The sequence below is a fragment of the Rhinolophus sinicus genome, chromosome 8 (assembly GCF_057876585.1).
Source record: "Rhinolophus sinicus isolate RSI-liver-muscle chromosome 8, RSI-T2T, whole genome shotgun sequence".
Lineage (NCBI taxonomy): Eukaryota > Metazoa > Chordata > Mammalia > Chiroptera > Rhinolophidae > Rhinolophus > Rhinolophus sinicus.
Genome location: NC_142508.1, coordinates 50,603,117 through 50,615,215, shown reverse-complemented (window position 1 = coordinate 50,615,215; position 12,099 = coordinate 50,603,117). Strand labels below are relative to the sequence as shown.

Here is a 12,099-nt window from a genome sequence, read left to right as displayed (position 1 = left end):
ACATTCATGCCACATTCACCACGCATTTGGAAACGTTCAAAAGATGCTTAGACCTGTTAACACCTACCTTGTTCGTACATGGAAACTACAGCTGGAATATCTTTAAATGCCCAAATCAAGAATTCACATTTCTCTTCATACCAGGGACATTTTTTAAAAACCTGGGAAAAACATGATAGAAAACGGATTTAAGGACAAGTATCCCTTTTGTAAAGCTGGGAAGAAAGCAGAAAGGATTGACTCCCTAGTTTGGAGATCAAGAATTGTGGGTTTTTTTGAAAAGACGTGCGCTTCATATTTTGAAACGACCTAATAAAATGAAACACGGCTTCTTTTTTTTTTTAATTTTTATTTTCAGTACATTAAATTTACTCATAAAAACATTCTAAAAATGTACAATTTTTCCTTTTTAACAAAGTATAATAAAACATAAAAACCCCAAAAACAGAATACTTGACATTTACAATTCAAAATCAAATTAGCAGAATATTAAATATTTACAAAACTATATCTTTTAAAAATATTTATAAAGTTACATGCAATTTTGTAGAATTGACATAAAAGAATGGCTCAAAAATGGGAGAATTTTCCTTCATTCCTAAAAAGAAAATATGTCCAATAGAAGCTGTGAAGATTCTTGCGTATACAAGGTCTTCAGTTTCAGTACCAAAGCCTGTGTCTTTGTGCATGTAAGAACTTATGCATGTGAGGGGCTTGTTACAATACCCGGGACTGAGGACCCACCTGCAAAGGCGCGCCCCTCCCTCAACAGTGTAGTAACATTGACCTTTGGCCTCAACCAGCACAGTATGTAGTTTTGTGAATGTTGATGAAAGATACTCACTTTCCTTTAGAACCTTGGGACTTTTCAATTGAGCCTCTCAGAACCCATGGCTTTAAATGTCACCTGACTCATTCTTTGGGAGTCATCTGCACTTTGGAAAGGATGGCCGACACGATCAGGTTCCACAGGCCCATCCTCTGGGACGGGTGGTCGAGCTGAGCAGGGACACGATTTCCCTTACAACCTTTAAGACTTATACATGTAACGCCATCAGTTATCAGTATGGAAAAGTAGCAAGGCATCAAATAAACCACCACAGAAGCAGGAAGAGTGACAAAATGATAGGGAGTGAGGAGGGTGCAACCCAGTTCCCTCTCAGCAAGTGCTCACTGCAAACACTGGAGTGAGTGGGCGAGTGCAAGCCTCGGTCAGCCTGTGCTCAAACAGGAAACACGTCACAGCAGTGTGACGTTAGGTGAAGTTACTACCACTACTACTGCGCCTCCATACATAACGTGTAGTGTAAATTAACTATGTTGACTTCTTGCGATACATAACGTGTAGTGTAAATTAACATGTTGACTTCTTGCGATAAAGGACCTATAGAATTCTAAATAGTGAATTAAAATACTCAGTCTACTAACTACTATATTAACAAGCTGACTCCTGTAATCTTTTGGAGATTATAGATGATGCTGGTTTTTTAAATACCCAATCACATATCTGCTTTCAAAAAAATAAAATTTGTCTTTGTTTTTATTAGAAGTGCTAAGTAAGCTCCCTTTTTCTCCATGCTCTTTAGCAATTAGGAGTTTTAACGTTTAAACACTTTCAATTTTCAATATAACCATGAAATAAAAATTAGAAAATAAGGTAGAAATTTTAGTGTTTTGCTTTAAAAAAAAAAAAAAAAAAAAAAAAAAATTAAATAATTGTTTCATCCCAACATCATATTCTACTTCCATCTGTACATTCTACTTTCCCCATTCTTGGAGATAAGAGGATGGGGTTAGAAACTTTAATATATGACAGACTACACAGAACAAAGTGGCTGGTGCCACACCTACCTGGTTGCCACAGCCCACGATTTCAGGGAAACGACTAAGTAGTTGAAGGGGTCAGTCTGATTTGTGTTTCTAACTGATGAGGACGTCTTCTGAGGAAATGCAAAATGCTCTTTAGGTTTACTGACTTTGGTTGCTTTCGGAGAGAAACTGATCAGAGATCATACTGCCAGCAAACATTCCCAAGTCTGAGTATGCAGTTCACTTGGGAAGAGAGCTCATGGATTGGCAGCTCTGTGTCCTGTGTAGCTCAGATTCACGTTTTACAATTCTCAACTTGGAGTGACCTCATTGGAGATGTCACACCACACATGCACTTTCAAAGAAACCGGGAATTTTTCTAAGACCTTTGATGACGGGAACACAGCCACGCAATGTCTAAACGTATTTACCTCAATTTGAATGTCATACTTCAAACTGAAGTTTCTGTTTTAATTTTTTGTTGTATTTAATACTAACCTCTAATATTTATCAAAATAGTTATAAGGGTAACAGCAGACACTTTCATTCCCCAATACTGACCATTAAAACAAAAAACCTAAATATGACTTTTTTCTTTTGTTATGAGACAGTTTTCAACAATTTCACTGTGTTGAAATAGGATTTATTTAAAATATTTCTTTGTTTAAAAAACCAAAAAATTTAAAAGTTTGGCTTCCAGCACATATCCAGGCCACTGTAACGGCCTTCAGAAATATTAAAATCGTAAACATCAATGAACACTCTTAAGTCTTCCTTTAACATAGTGTGACAAGTCCCAGTCTAGTACTCTTTAAGGCAAAGTTGTGTCAGTTCCCATTATTTTGACATTTTTGTAGTGTTTATAATTTAAGAGATCAATGTAACATTCCCCCCAAAAAGCTGTTGTAAGCATAACTGTTTCTTAAAAACTGTATATAATACTGTGTACCAGGAAGAGAGATAAGAATACAGAGTCTGTCAATTCTGCATTGCATAGAAATAAAACTCTACTAAAATAAAACTCTAAAAACTCTACTAAAAGCCTTTCATAAAAAAATGTAACAACTTTCTGCTTCAGTTTCCATAAAGCCAGGAAACTGATGTCAAAATTTGAAGTCTCACATCACAATGCCTCAAATTCTAGGGTATTCTTTTGATTTACACCAATTTTGCCTGAGGCTGATTGTCCCATCTGAAGAATGATCTGAATATTGTGATTTTCTTTTCTTAAATAAATACTCAACTGGAAAATCCCTGGGCAAGACCTTACCAATCAATATTTTAATACTGAAGGCTTTAGCATTTAAAATAATAGTATTTGAGCAGAAAATTCCCTTTAGCCTTGAGGATTTAAGTCCCTAAATTTCAAACCAAAAAGCTCTCATTGCACTGGGGTGAAATTGAGAGATGCGTGGAGAGGACTTTATTTCCCACCTTGATAAAACTGGACTTCTGCAAATCCTGTAGTTCTGTCCTGTTGGTGTGGTCTCTTTCAGAGTCTTAACCACTTTCTATTGTAGTTTTCCAGGTAATTTTTAATATAACTAGGTATTAATACATAGCAAAAGAAGTTGACAGGAGAAATTTCAAATCTTTTGCTCATAAAGTAGACTGTATTATTGTTGAAATGTGTGTCTCAAGTATGAATCGTTAGCATAAGCCTTGGGGTCCTTGGGAAGTCTGTGTGAGATTTAAAAAAAACCAAGAGAACAAAAAACTGCAAACTTTGCTAAGGATGGGTAATTTCCATCAGAGCCAACTCACAAAGGCCGTGCTGTCACCGTCTCTGCAAGAGCTCCTTCCTGCTGGAAGGTGACAGGGCTCAAAGCTATGGAAGGGCTGGGAAGGAAGATATTCTCAACATTCCGACAACTAGGGATTCTCTGGGACTTGGACCCTTAGAAATTAAGTTGTTGCGAGTAACTACTTCTATTTAATAGTGTAGTTTAGTTTTATGCGCAGAAAAAAATTAAAAACCTGAAACTGCTACAAGTGTTTTACGGAGGGAAGTAAATACTAAAATCTCTGTTGTGGACTGAGTCATGGAGCCTGCTGGTGCCAACTCTTTAGAAACGGATTCTCTGAGTGTCTTGCACTGACTGGTCTCAGGGAGTTTGTCTCCCAGAACTGCAGAGATTGACATCAGTTTACATTCTTCTGTAGTGCAATCCTTAAAAAGCCCAGAAATTAGTGCCCTACCACTTTAGGAACAGAACAGAACAGAACAGAACAGAACAGAACAAAACAAAAACAAAGGTGACATTTTCCCTCACCCAGGGGTGTCAAGAGTCCGACTGGTGGACCTCCACTTGGAGAACTCCAACCTTCAGTTCTCGATTCCGATCTCGCGTAGCTGCCCTGGAATTACGTGTGAGCCTAGGAGGACCAATTACAGCAATGCTCTTCTGGGGACGGGAGGTCTCCGCATTGCAGCCACGGGTGGAGGTGGCCAATTTCACCCGCTGTGGAGATACCCACTAGGCAAGTCCTGACATCAAGCTCCAATCTAGAATTTTGGCAATAAAACTTGAGTTTGATGCACTCCTATGCTAGGTTTTTCTATCCAGTCTAGTAAAGTAAAGCACCTTTGGATTAAAAATATTAAGCTCAACAGCAACTAGACTTCTCAGTTTTGTATTTAGTTTTCCTTATGTCTCCATGGCTTAATAGTGTTCTGTTGCCAGAGAAAAATATCAGTCTGTGGAGTCCAGACTCTCTGCTGGAGGGGCATATTTCAACCTAAAAGTACCTAGAGAGAGGGAAAAAAAAAGATCAAATTTGAATCACTGTAGAATTACCACAAACAACCGATCTGTCCAAAGTTATTTCCAGAGTCACTGGTCAAGATTCAGGTGCTGGAAACTCAAGAACACCTGTTCTAACCACTGCCAACCCCTCTCCCACCCCCAAAACTGGAGGCTATTTTAGTTCACTAGCTTATAAAGTCAGACAAGGGGTGAATGACTGAAGAGTTACCAAGCCATTCCTTTATTCTTTAGCTCTCCCGCTGGGACCCCAACTGGTGGGCTGTCCAGGGTATGCACCCTTCCCTGGCACAAGAGTCCCACACAGGCTCTGTGCTCGCTGCTTCAGGAGATGCAGCATCACCTTTACAAATGGGGGGCCACAGCGCCCAGTCGCCTCCACCTGCCACCACACCTACAGAGTCCGAGTGGCTTGTCTTTCAAGCTCTCCAGGTGACTAAGATGCACAGGCAGGTCTGGGAATCCCAGGTCTGGAGCAACCCTCAAGTCTACAGAGATCAAGGGACTTTTCAAGGCTGCACAGTGAGTAGTCATGGAGCTGGGACCAATTTTCCCAATGCCCAGTTTAATCATCTTTCCGAAACCAATAGCAAGAACAAACCTGTTGTAATACATACATCAGACATACACTTGAATTTGACTAAAGGAGACAAAAAAGAACAAGTGGAAGGAAGGGGGGGACGGAAGATGGCAGCGCAGTGAGGATGACATGCACCCACGCACGCACACCAGCAGCCAGGGCCACCCTGGGGGTAGAGCAGAAGTGGGGCCACTGAGTTCCATCTGCAGCTTTTCAACTCATGTGCTACGCCCTAGGCCGTCATTAAAGGTTGGGGGTGTCACTAAATCACCCAGACTTGCTCCCCAGTCACACTGCAAGAAGCACCAGCCCAAGGAGCCAGGGGCCAATCGCCCCTCCCCATGGCCAGTTCGTCATGTTCTAGAATGAGGAGCAGGCTGACATCATGAAAACAGTCTCAGAATCAAACCAGCCCTCCTTCTGGGGCTTCACGGCCTATTAAGAATTTCCCGCCTTTTCAAAGAGCATTTGAAAAATGACTTTTTGCTTTAAAAAGAACGTTTACTATGATTCGCACACACAGTGACCCTGTGCCCGCGCCCCTCTGGGCAGCGCTGCACTGCTAAGCAGTGTAGCCCGTCTGCCTCCGGAGTCTCGCCGGCCGCGGCCCGCCTTTACCTTGCCTATTGAAGTCCATGGACGGCTGCTTGCAGTCCTGAGCGCGGTGACCGGTGGCCCCACAGTTGTAACACGAGAGATTGCCGCTCTTTTTGTGACTGGAACCGTTGCTGCTGCCCACCAAGCCCTGGGCCTGGTACACGCCGGCCGCCCCCGCCATGAAGCTCTGCACGGGCGGGACAGCAAACGCGGACTGGCCGCCCAGCACGGGCTCGGCGGGCACGCTGCCGCCGTAGGGCGAGTGCACGACCGGGAAAGCGCTGCTGCCGTACTGCTGGGTGCCCACGTAGCCGCTGCCGCACACTGGGCTGAAGGGCAGGAAGGGGAAGGGGAAGACGGACGGCCCCGAGAACGGGTGCTGGAAGTAGTTGGCGTAGCTGACGGTCAGGCCGCCGGAGCCGCAGCTCCCGCTGCATCCGCACGACGTGCACACGACACAGCCGGGCGGCGGGCCGGGCGAGGGCTGCTGGGGCGCCGGCGGCTGCTGGTGGTGGTGGTGGTGGTGGTGGCTCTGAGCAGAGGCAGGAATGTTCCCAGGGGAGCCGCTGCCCCCGCTGCCGCTGCTGCTGTAGAAACTGCTCTCGGGGACGGAAGAGAGCGCAGGGCTGGAGCTGGGGGCCGGGCAGCTGGGCACACTGGCCATGTTTGGGAAAGATGGGGCAGGGTGGCTACTGGAGGAGGCAGTGTTGCTGTTTGCACAGAAGCTGCCCTGCAGGGGGCCCACGGGCACACTGCTCATCGCAGAGAAGGCAGCTTTGGTGGTGGCTGTGTACAGAGCAGTCCGGGGGTTTATTATTGCAGGGGGCACGCTGATCTGCACGTTATTAGAACAAGAAGTTTGCCCAGAAATGGCAGAATCCGCAGGGACAGATGAAGACACCAGAAGTTTGATGGGTGGCCGAGCCACGTGGAAGACCGTGCTGGATGTCCCCACAGCAGCCGTGCTTGTCTCGACCACCAGGGCTGGCTGCGGGGCCGGCTTCATCACCCTGTCCAGTGTGGCCGCATGGACGACTTTGGTGCGAGGACCAAAGGAGACGCTGGGTGACACGGAGCTGCTCTCGGCAAGGCCAGAGAGGACCTGCATGGGCGGATGGGGGGCTGACGTGGGTAACACGTCCATCATGGCACTGCCGAAGCTCTTGTCCACTTTGATGCCGCTTCTTGGTCCAGAGACTTTATTCCTTTCTTCTAGAGACAGCAGTGAATGCATAGAAGACGAGAGGAGTTTCATGTCTGTGCCTCCCCGTTCTGATTTGTGCACGGAATTCAGCATTCGGATGGGAGCCATGTGCGAGGCTGCGGGCATCATCTGCGGAGGCAGCGGATGGTGGCCGGAGGGACTGGAGCCCGCCTCATTCTGCACAGGGAGAACCTGGGCCGTAGGCCTGGCCGAACTTGATGTGAAGTGATTCAGTAGCATGACAGGCTTCTCCTTATCGGAGCCCTCCAAGTGCATCTCCACACCTAGAGACGGAAACAGAGTGGTCAGCACCGTCCACAGGGCAGGGCAGAGGCAGCACACGCCAGCCACACTGGACATCCTTACGTCTGTCGTTCTCCTCAGCGCTGTCTGAACTCTCTTCTCGGGCCTGCACCCCCATGGGGCTGGGCGAGGAGCTGGAGCATTCGGAGGAGCTGCCTTCCCGGGCTGCCTGGTGAGGGGGCTGCTCCACTTCCACTCGCAGTGCTGCGGAGAAGGGACAGGTGATATAGTCCAAAGGTGGCACCCAAGTCCACGCAGGACTCAGACAGGGGTCCCGCTTCACCCACCTCAGTGCACATCTATCACACACAGACTTCTTTAAATCAGCCCCAAGGAGGCAGGTGTGATTATTTCCACATTCAGACAGGGCTCTGCGATTCTTAGAGAACAAATGGCCCAAGGTCACACAGCTAGTTATGTGGCAGATGCAGACACAGCAATGCTCTCAGCCAGTTGCTCTAATGCCTCCCTACGGAAACACTGGAGAGTGAGAAAAAAGGGTTCCCAAACCCAGCACACTGCTACAAAAGGAATCACCCACAAACACTCTGTTTTGTGAGGCCAAGGGACGTATAACCTTTTTAGCCAAATAACCACTTCAAAGACACACTGGCATTTTTTCCTTCCTCATTCAGTGTTACTCTTGATATTTCTACTATATAAAGAAAACAACAGAACAACTGTTACAGGAGTCCTCAACCTTTTCCCAGGAGAGAGAGGGAGAGGTGGGGAGAAGGGGAATGGTGGTTGAAAAATCAGATCACTGAAACTTCAAGTCTCCAGAGCAGGAAGGCTGGTGGTTAGGCACTGAGGAGAACTGCAAGACCAACCTGCTGAGAAATGACCTAAACATGACCTCTGTGTCCCATCTTGGGAAACAGAGATGTTTTTATCTATTTTGTGAATTTCCCGCTCTTTCCCTCTCACCATAGTAGTTACTGGATCTAATTCTTTCGCCCAAACAACTTCAGGCCAGTCACCAGTCTCCAGCTTCTAAGACAAATGACCTTCCATTTTCCTATAGTAGAGACTATAAAATCTAAAACAATGAACAGTAATGGTGAGTACTAAAAAATGTAGATGGCAAAGGGTGTGTTCTGAGGCCTAATTATTATCAAAAGGAACAGAGTGCAATCCACACGTCAGGGCGAACCCAGCCCTCACCCACCTGCCGCGTGGGTGCCTCGCACTGTCTGCACGGGCCCCACGTGGCTGGTGGGGGGCACGCGGGCCACTCCGCTGCTGGTGACCGGGGGTGGGGCTGAGGGGTTCAGGCACCGTTTCTCTGACTTCTCCCTGTGCAATAAGAAAGCATGCAAACAAGTGAGTTTTAAATTCTTCTGCGGAAAAACCTTCTAATGTTTCACAAACTCTGCTTAAGTACATCTAGGCCATACAAAGGTGACTTTCATCAAAATAATCTCCACAGTGGAAAATAACACATTCTTACTTGTCAGATTCACTACAAAGGGCCTTTCCTAGTCAACTAGTCACATTTGTAGAATTTTAAAAGCAGTAATTAAGATTTGATAAGCAATCAAAAGTAATCCAATAACTGACATATAACAAAATGTAGGTCCTAGCATCTACCTGTTCAGCAGGTCAGAAACTAAAAATGAACAGACATTTCACCAACCACTTCACACTTACTTCTCCAGCTCCAGCTGAGTCTTGAGTTTTTTCTTTGCTCCCATGGTGAGGGATTCAAATTTATTTAGATCTTCTTCGGTAAGACTCAGAAACTTCCATAGAAGAAACAAATAACAAAATTAATGAGAGTCAAGTAGGATTCTGAAAACAAAAGAACTTGGAGTTTAACAAATGTATTCTATCTCTAGAATATGTGAACAGATAATTAAACTTAACTAGATAATAAAGGACTTGGAACACTAAAACATTTACTTGCTAAATGTTTTGGTGTCCATAATTCAAAATACTAGATGCTCATTTTGCGTTTAAGGGGCACAGGAACCTCATGACGGTTTGGTTAAGACTAGGTCCTGGAAAGCCCGCGCTGTGCAGGCAGGTGAGAACAGAGATGCAATGTGTGTCAGTGCACCCTCCCTCCCTGGAACGCCCCCCTAAAATGCAAGCATCTATTCTCCTGCAGACAGGAGGACAGTTTCTTTTAACAGCTCTTTTTTTATCTTGAAAATCACCATTGTTCTAGGGACAAGTGCAACTTTGTTGGGTAGCAAGTGATTCAGGAGAGTAGACGCCATTCGAACTGAATGGCTAACTAACCACCGGTCTTACACGGTTCTCTGGTTCTCACAACAGTCCACGTCCATTCGTGATTTTAATCATTTCAACTCAAACATCAGATTAAAACTTTTTAAACTGATCACAACCAAGGTTAGTAAAATCTGTTGTTTTTAAGATCTATGAATCCTAAACCGAGAGTATTACAAATATACTTGAAATCTGTTTTTTAGCATGTAGTAAAAGCTGGATTTCTAGGTTCAATTGCAGATTTCTGGACAAACGCCATTTTTACCTAGATAAAAGCCACCAAGTCATTTTATCCAGCAGGGGGCGCTCAGAGGTCAAACACTGTGTACAGCTCTAGTCTCATTAGTGATACCAAGACTTAAGAAATTTCAGAATTTTTTTAAGTGAAAAAAAGTTCCTCATCAGAACTTTCTATTGTAAAAAATAATTTCTATGTGGACTGCTTGAAAAACATAAAACCCATCTATTCCTTTAGCTATTTGACCCTAAATCAAGTCAGATCATTGGAGAGCCACTTCCTCAGGGCAGTGTTTGGGCCCCTTGCAGACCTGGCCTTCCTGAGATGAGCTCCGCACATGCTCTGGCCTACCCTGCAGGACATCTAAGACAGGTGGGGCGTGCAGGCACCACAATTCACTACTTCTCCCTATTGTGGGACGGCTGGAGACATAACATCCTTCACATCACATGAAGGACCTAATCTACAACGACCTCAAACTATCTACAAAAGCTGTTTGTAACCAATTCTGTCCCAGTTTCTGCTTCAGCTGCAGGCGGCCTTCAAATTCCAACCCACTGCCACCCTCCCGTGGCAAGCACCTGTGTGTGTTAAGTAGCAGGCTGTGTGATTTCCACATCCCATGCAGTTTAGAAACCCAACTCAGTTCCTCTAGGAATGAGGTCAGAAGAAAGGCAGGTTACCTCAGAAAACAGGCAGATTCTACATTTGCCTGTTTAGGAGCCAACATACCTTCTCCATCGTGAGCTGTTTAAAGACGGGGTAGTACTTGTGCAAACGCAGTTTCCGCAGCCAATCTAAAATCCCATTCTGCTCCTGGGTCTGAGGGGTCTGCAGACTGGAAGGCATTAAGATGGCAGGCGCGGTATCCATCTGGGTCCGGTAGGCCAGTGCCGAGCCCCCGCCCCCGCCGTGGGAGCAGTGGGGCAAGGCGGCCGCGCCAGCCGCGTGCTGCACGTGGTGCTGAGTGCCGCTCTGAGAGGACGGGATGCCGGCCACGCCGCACACGGGCCTGCGAGGACAGCGGGCAGGGGGTTTCAAAAGACCTCAGCCTCCACTGAAGATCATGTGAGAGGTGTGCACCAGCTTCCACATCCTGGCCCACATCTGCGGTCACATCCACTGCTCACCTCAGAGCCCCTTCTGCCCCCCCCCGACCCCCCCAAACCACCACTGAAGTTCAAAGTCTGTAGGTACATATGTGTACATGTGTGCATGCATAGGTATCTACTTGTATGTGCTTGAGAACGTGTACATGTGTGCGCATTTGTATGCACGGCTTGAAAGTATGTTTGTGTACATACGTGTGTGTGTTATCACCAGACCTCCGGCTGAGCTGCTTAGTTTCTTTCTATTACTTGTACCACAGGGTGATACTGATAATCATAAACTAAAACTGACTTCTAAATCTTTAATATTCAAATTCATTTTTTTGGAAAAGCAAATCCTGGAAGCTGAAAGGAGCAAAAAGCATTCTACTTTCTCTTCTTGCCCCTTCCACCCTAAACTGCAAACACACATACGGTGCTCACTACATACCAGGCCAAGGGGAACATAGTACAGAGGGAAGCCAGAACTTTCAAAGACCCATTACCTGCCTAGAACTTCACCCAACGCTCTCTGTGACGTTAGCCCATTTTAATGTGAGCTGTCAATGAGCCAGTCAGCCTATTTATCACCTGAGCACCCCTACAATTGCCGTCGAGTCTCCTGAGAATAGAAGACCCCTCAAGCAGCACTCTAGCACTTTGTGGGCCTTATCACCCGCTGTGAGCTTGTAAAAATGGAGATTCTCAGAAATTCCGGTTTCTTAGAATGTGCAGGGCCCAGACACTGGCATGTGCAATAGGGGCCCTGGGGAATTCCAATTCCAGTGGCTCAGAGAACCACTCCCCCACTACCCTCCCAGGAATCTTGGAGTATCTCTATCTACTTCTTCTCCCAACATTATTCAAGACTAAGATCAAGAATGACTTAACTCTAGAAACAATTATTTGCACATTTACAAAAGTAGCCTCTGTACAATGCTGATTTGAAACTTGCTGGTTACATGACAGAAGTCTTACCTTCCAGACACGCCCATCATGGTACCGACTTTAGAAAGGGAAGGGTTGCCAGGACCTGTAAATTAAAATACATATAAAATTTACAGACAATAAAAATATTTTTATTTTTATTTAATCACATTTTATAAACTCACTTGGACTTTGAAGCTGTTGGGTGGGAGATGAAGTGCTGAAAAACTTCTTAACATGGTCATTCTTCAATATGTGAGAAGGTAATGAAGCCAAATACCTAAAAAAGTAAAGAAAGTGGTTTTATTGGCATAAAAATGACATTACAAAAATCGATTGGGAGAGAAATTTTAATT

The 12,099-nt window shown here is 45.3% G+C and overlaps 1 protein-coding gene across 2 annotated transcripts in view; it reads right to left on the bottom strand.

Moving 5' to 3' along the window:
• Positions 1-1,684: 1,684 nt before the first annotated feature.
• The window catches only part of ZCCHC14 (zinc finger CCHC-type containing 14), a 59,032-nt gene continuing 48,617 nt past the window's right edge, over positions 1,685-12,099 (bottom strand). For both annotated transcript variants that reach the window (XM_019742659.3, XM_019742660.3), the window contains 8 exons: positions 11,929-12,023; positions 11,795-11,849; positions 10,461-10,740; positions 8,909-9,000; positions 8,427-8,554; positions 7,322-7,462; positions 5,773-7,239; positions 1,685-4,558 (listed from right to left, as the gene is read on the bottom strand). In XM_019742659.3, coding sequence (XP_019598218.1) covers positions 4,503-4,558; positions 5,773-7,239; positions 7,322-7,462; positions 8,427-8,554; positions 8,909-9,000; positions 10,461-10,740; positions 11,795-11,849; positions 11,929-12,023 — 2,314 coding nt within the window. In that variant the 3' untranslated portion in view covers positions 1,685-4,502. The remainder of the gene's footprint in view (positions 4,559-5,772; positions 7,240-7,321; positions 7,463-8,426; positions 8,555-8,908; positions 9,001-10,460; positions 10,741-11,794; positions 11,850-11,928; positions 12,024-12,099) is intronic.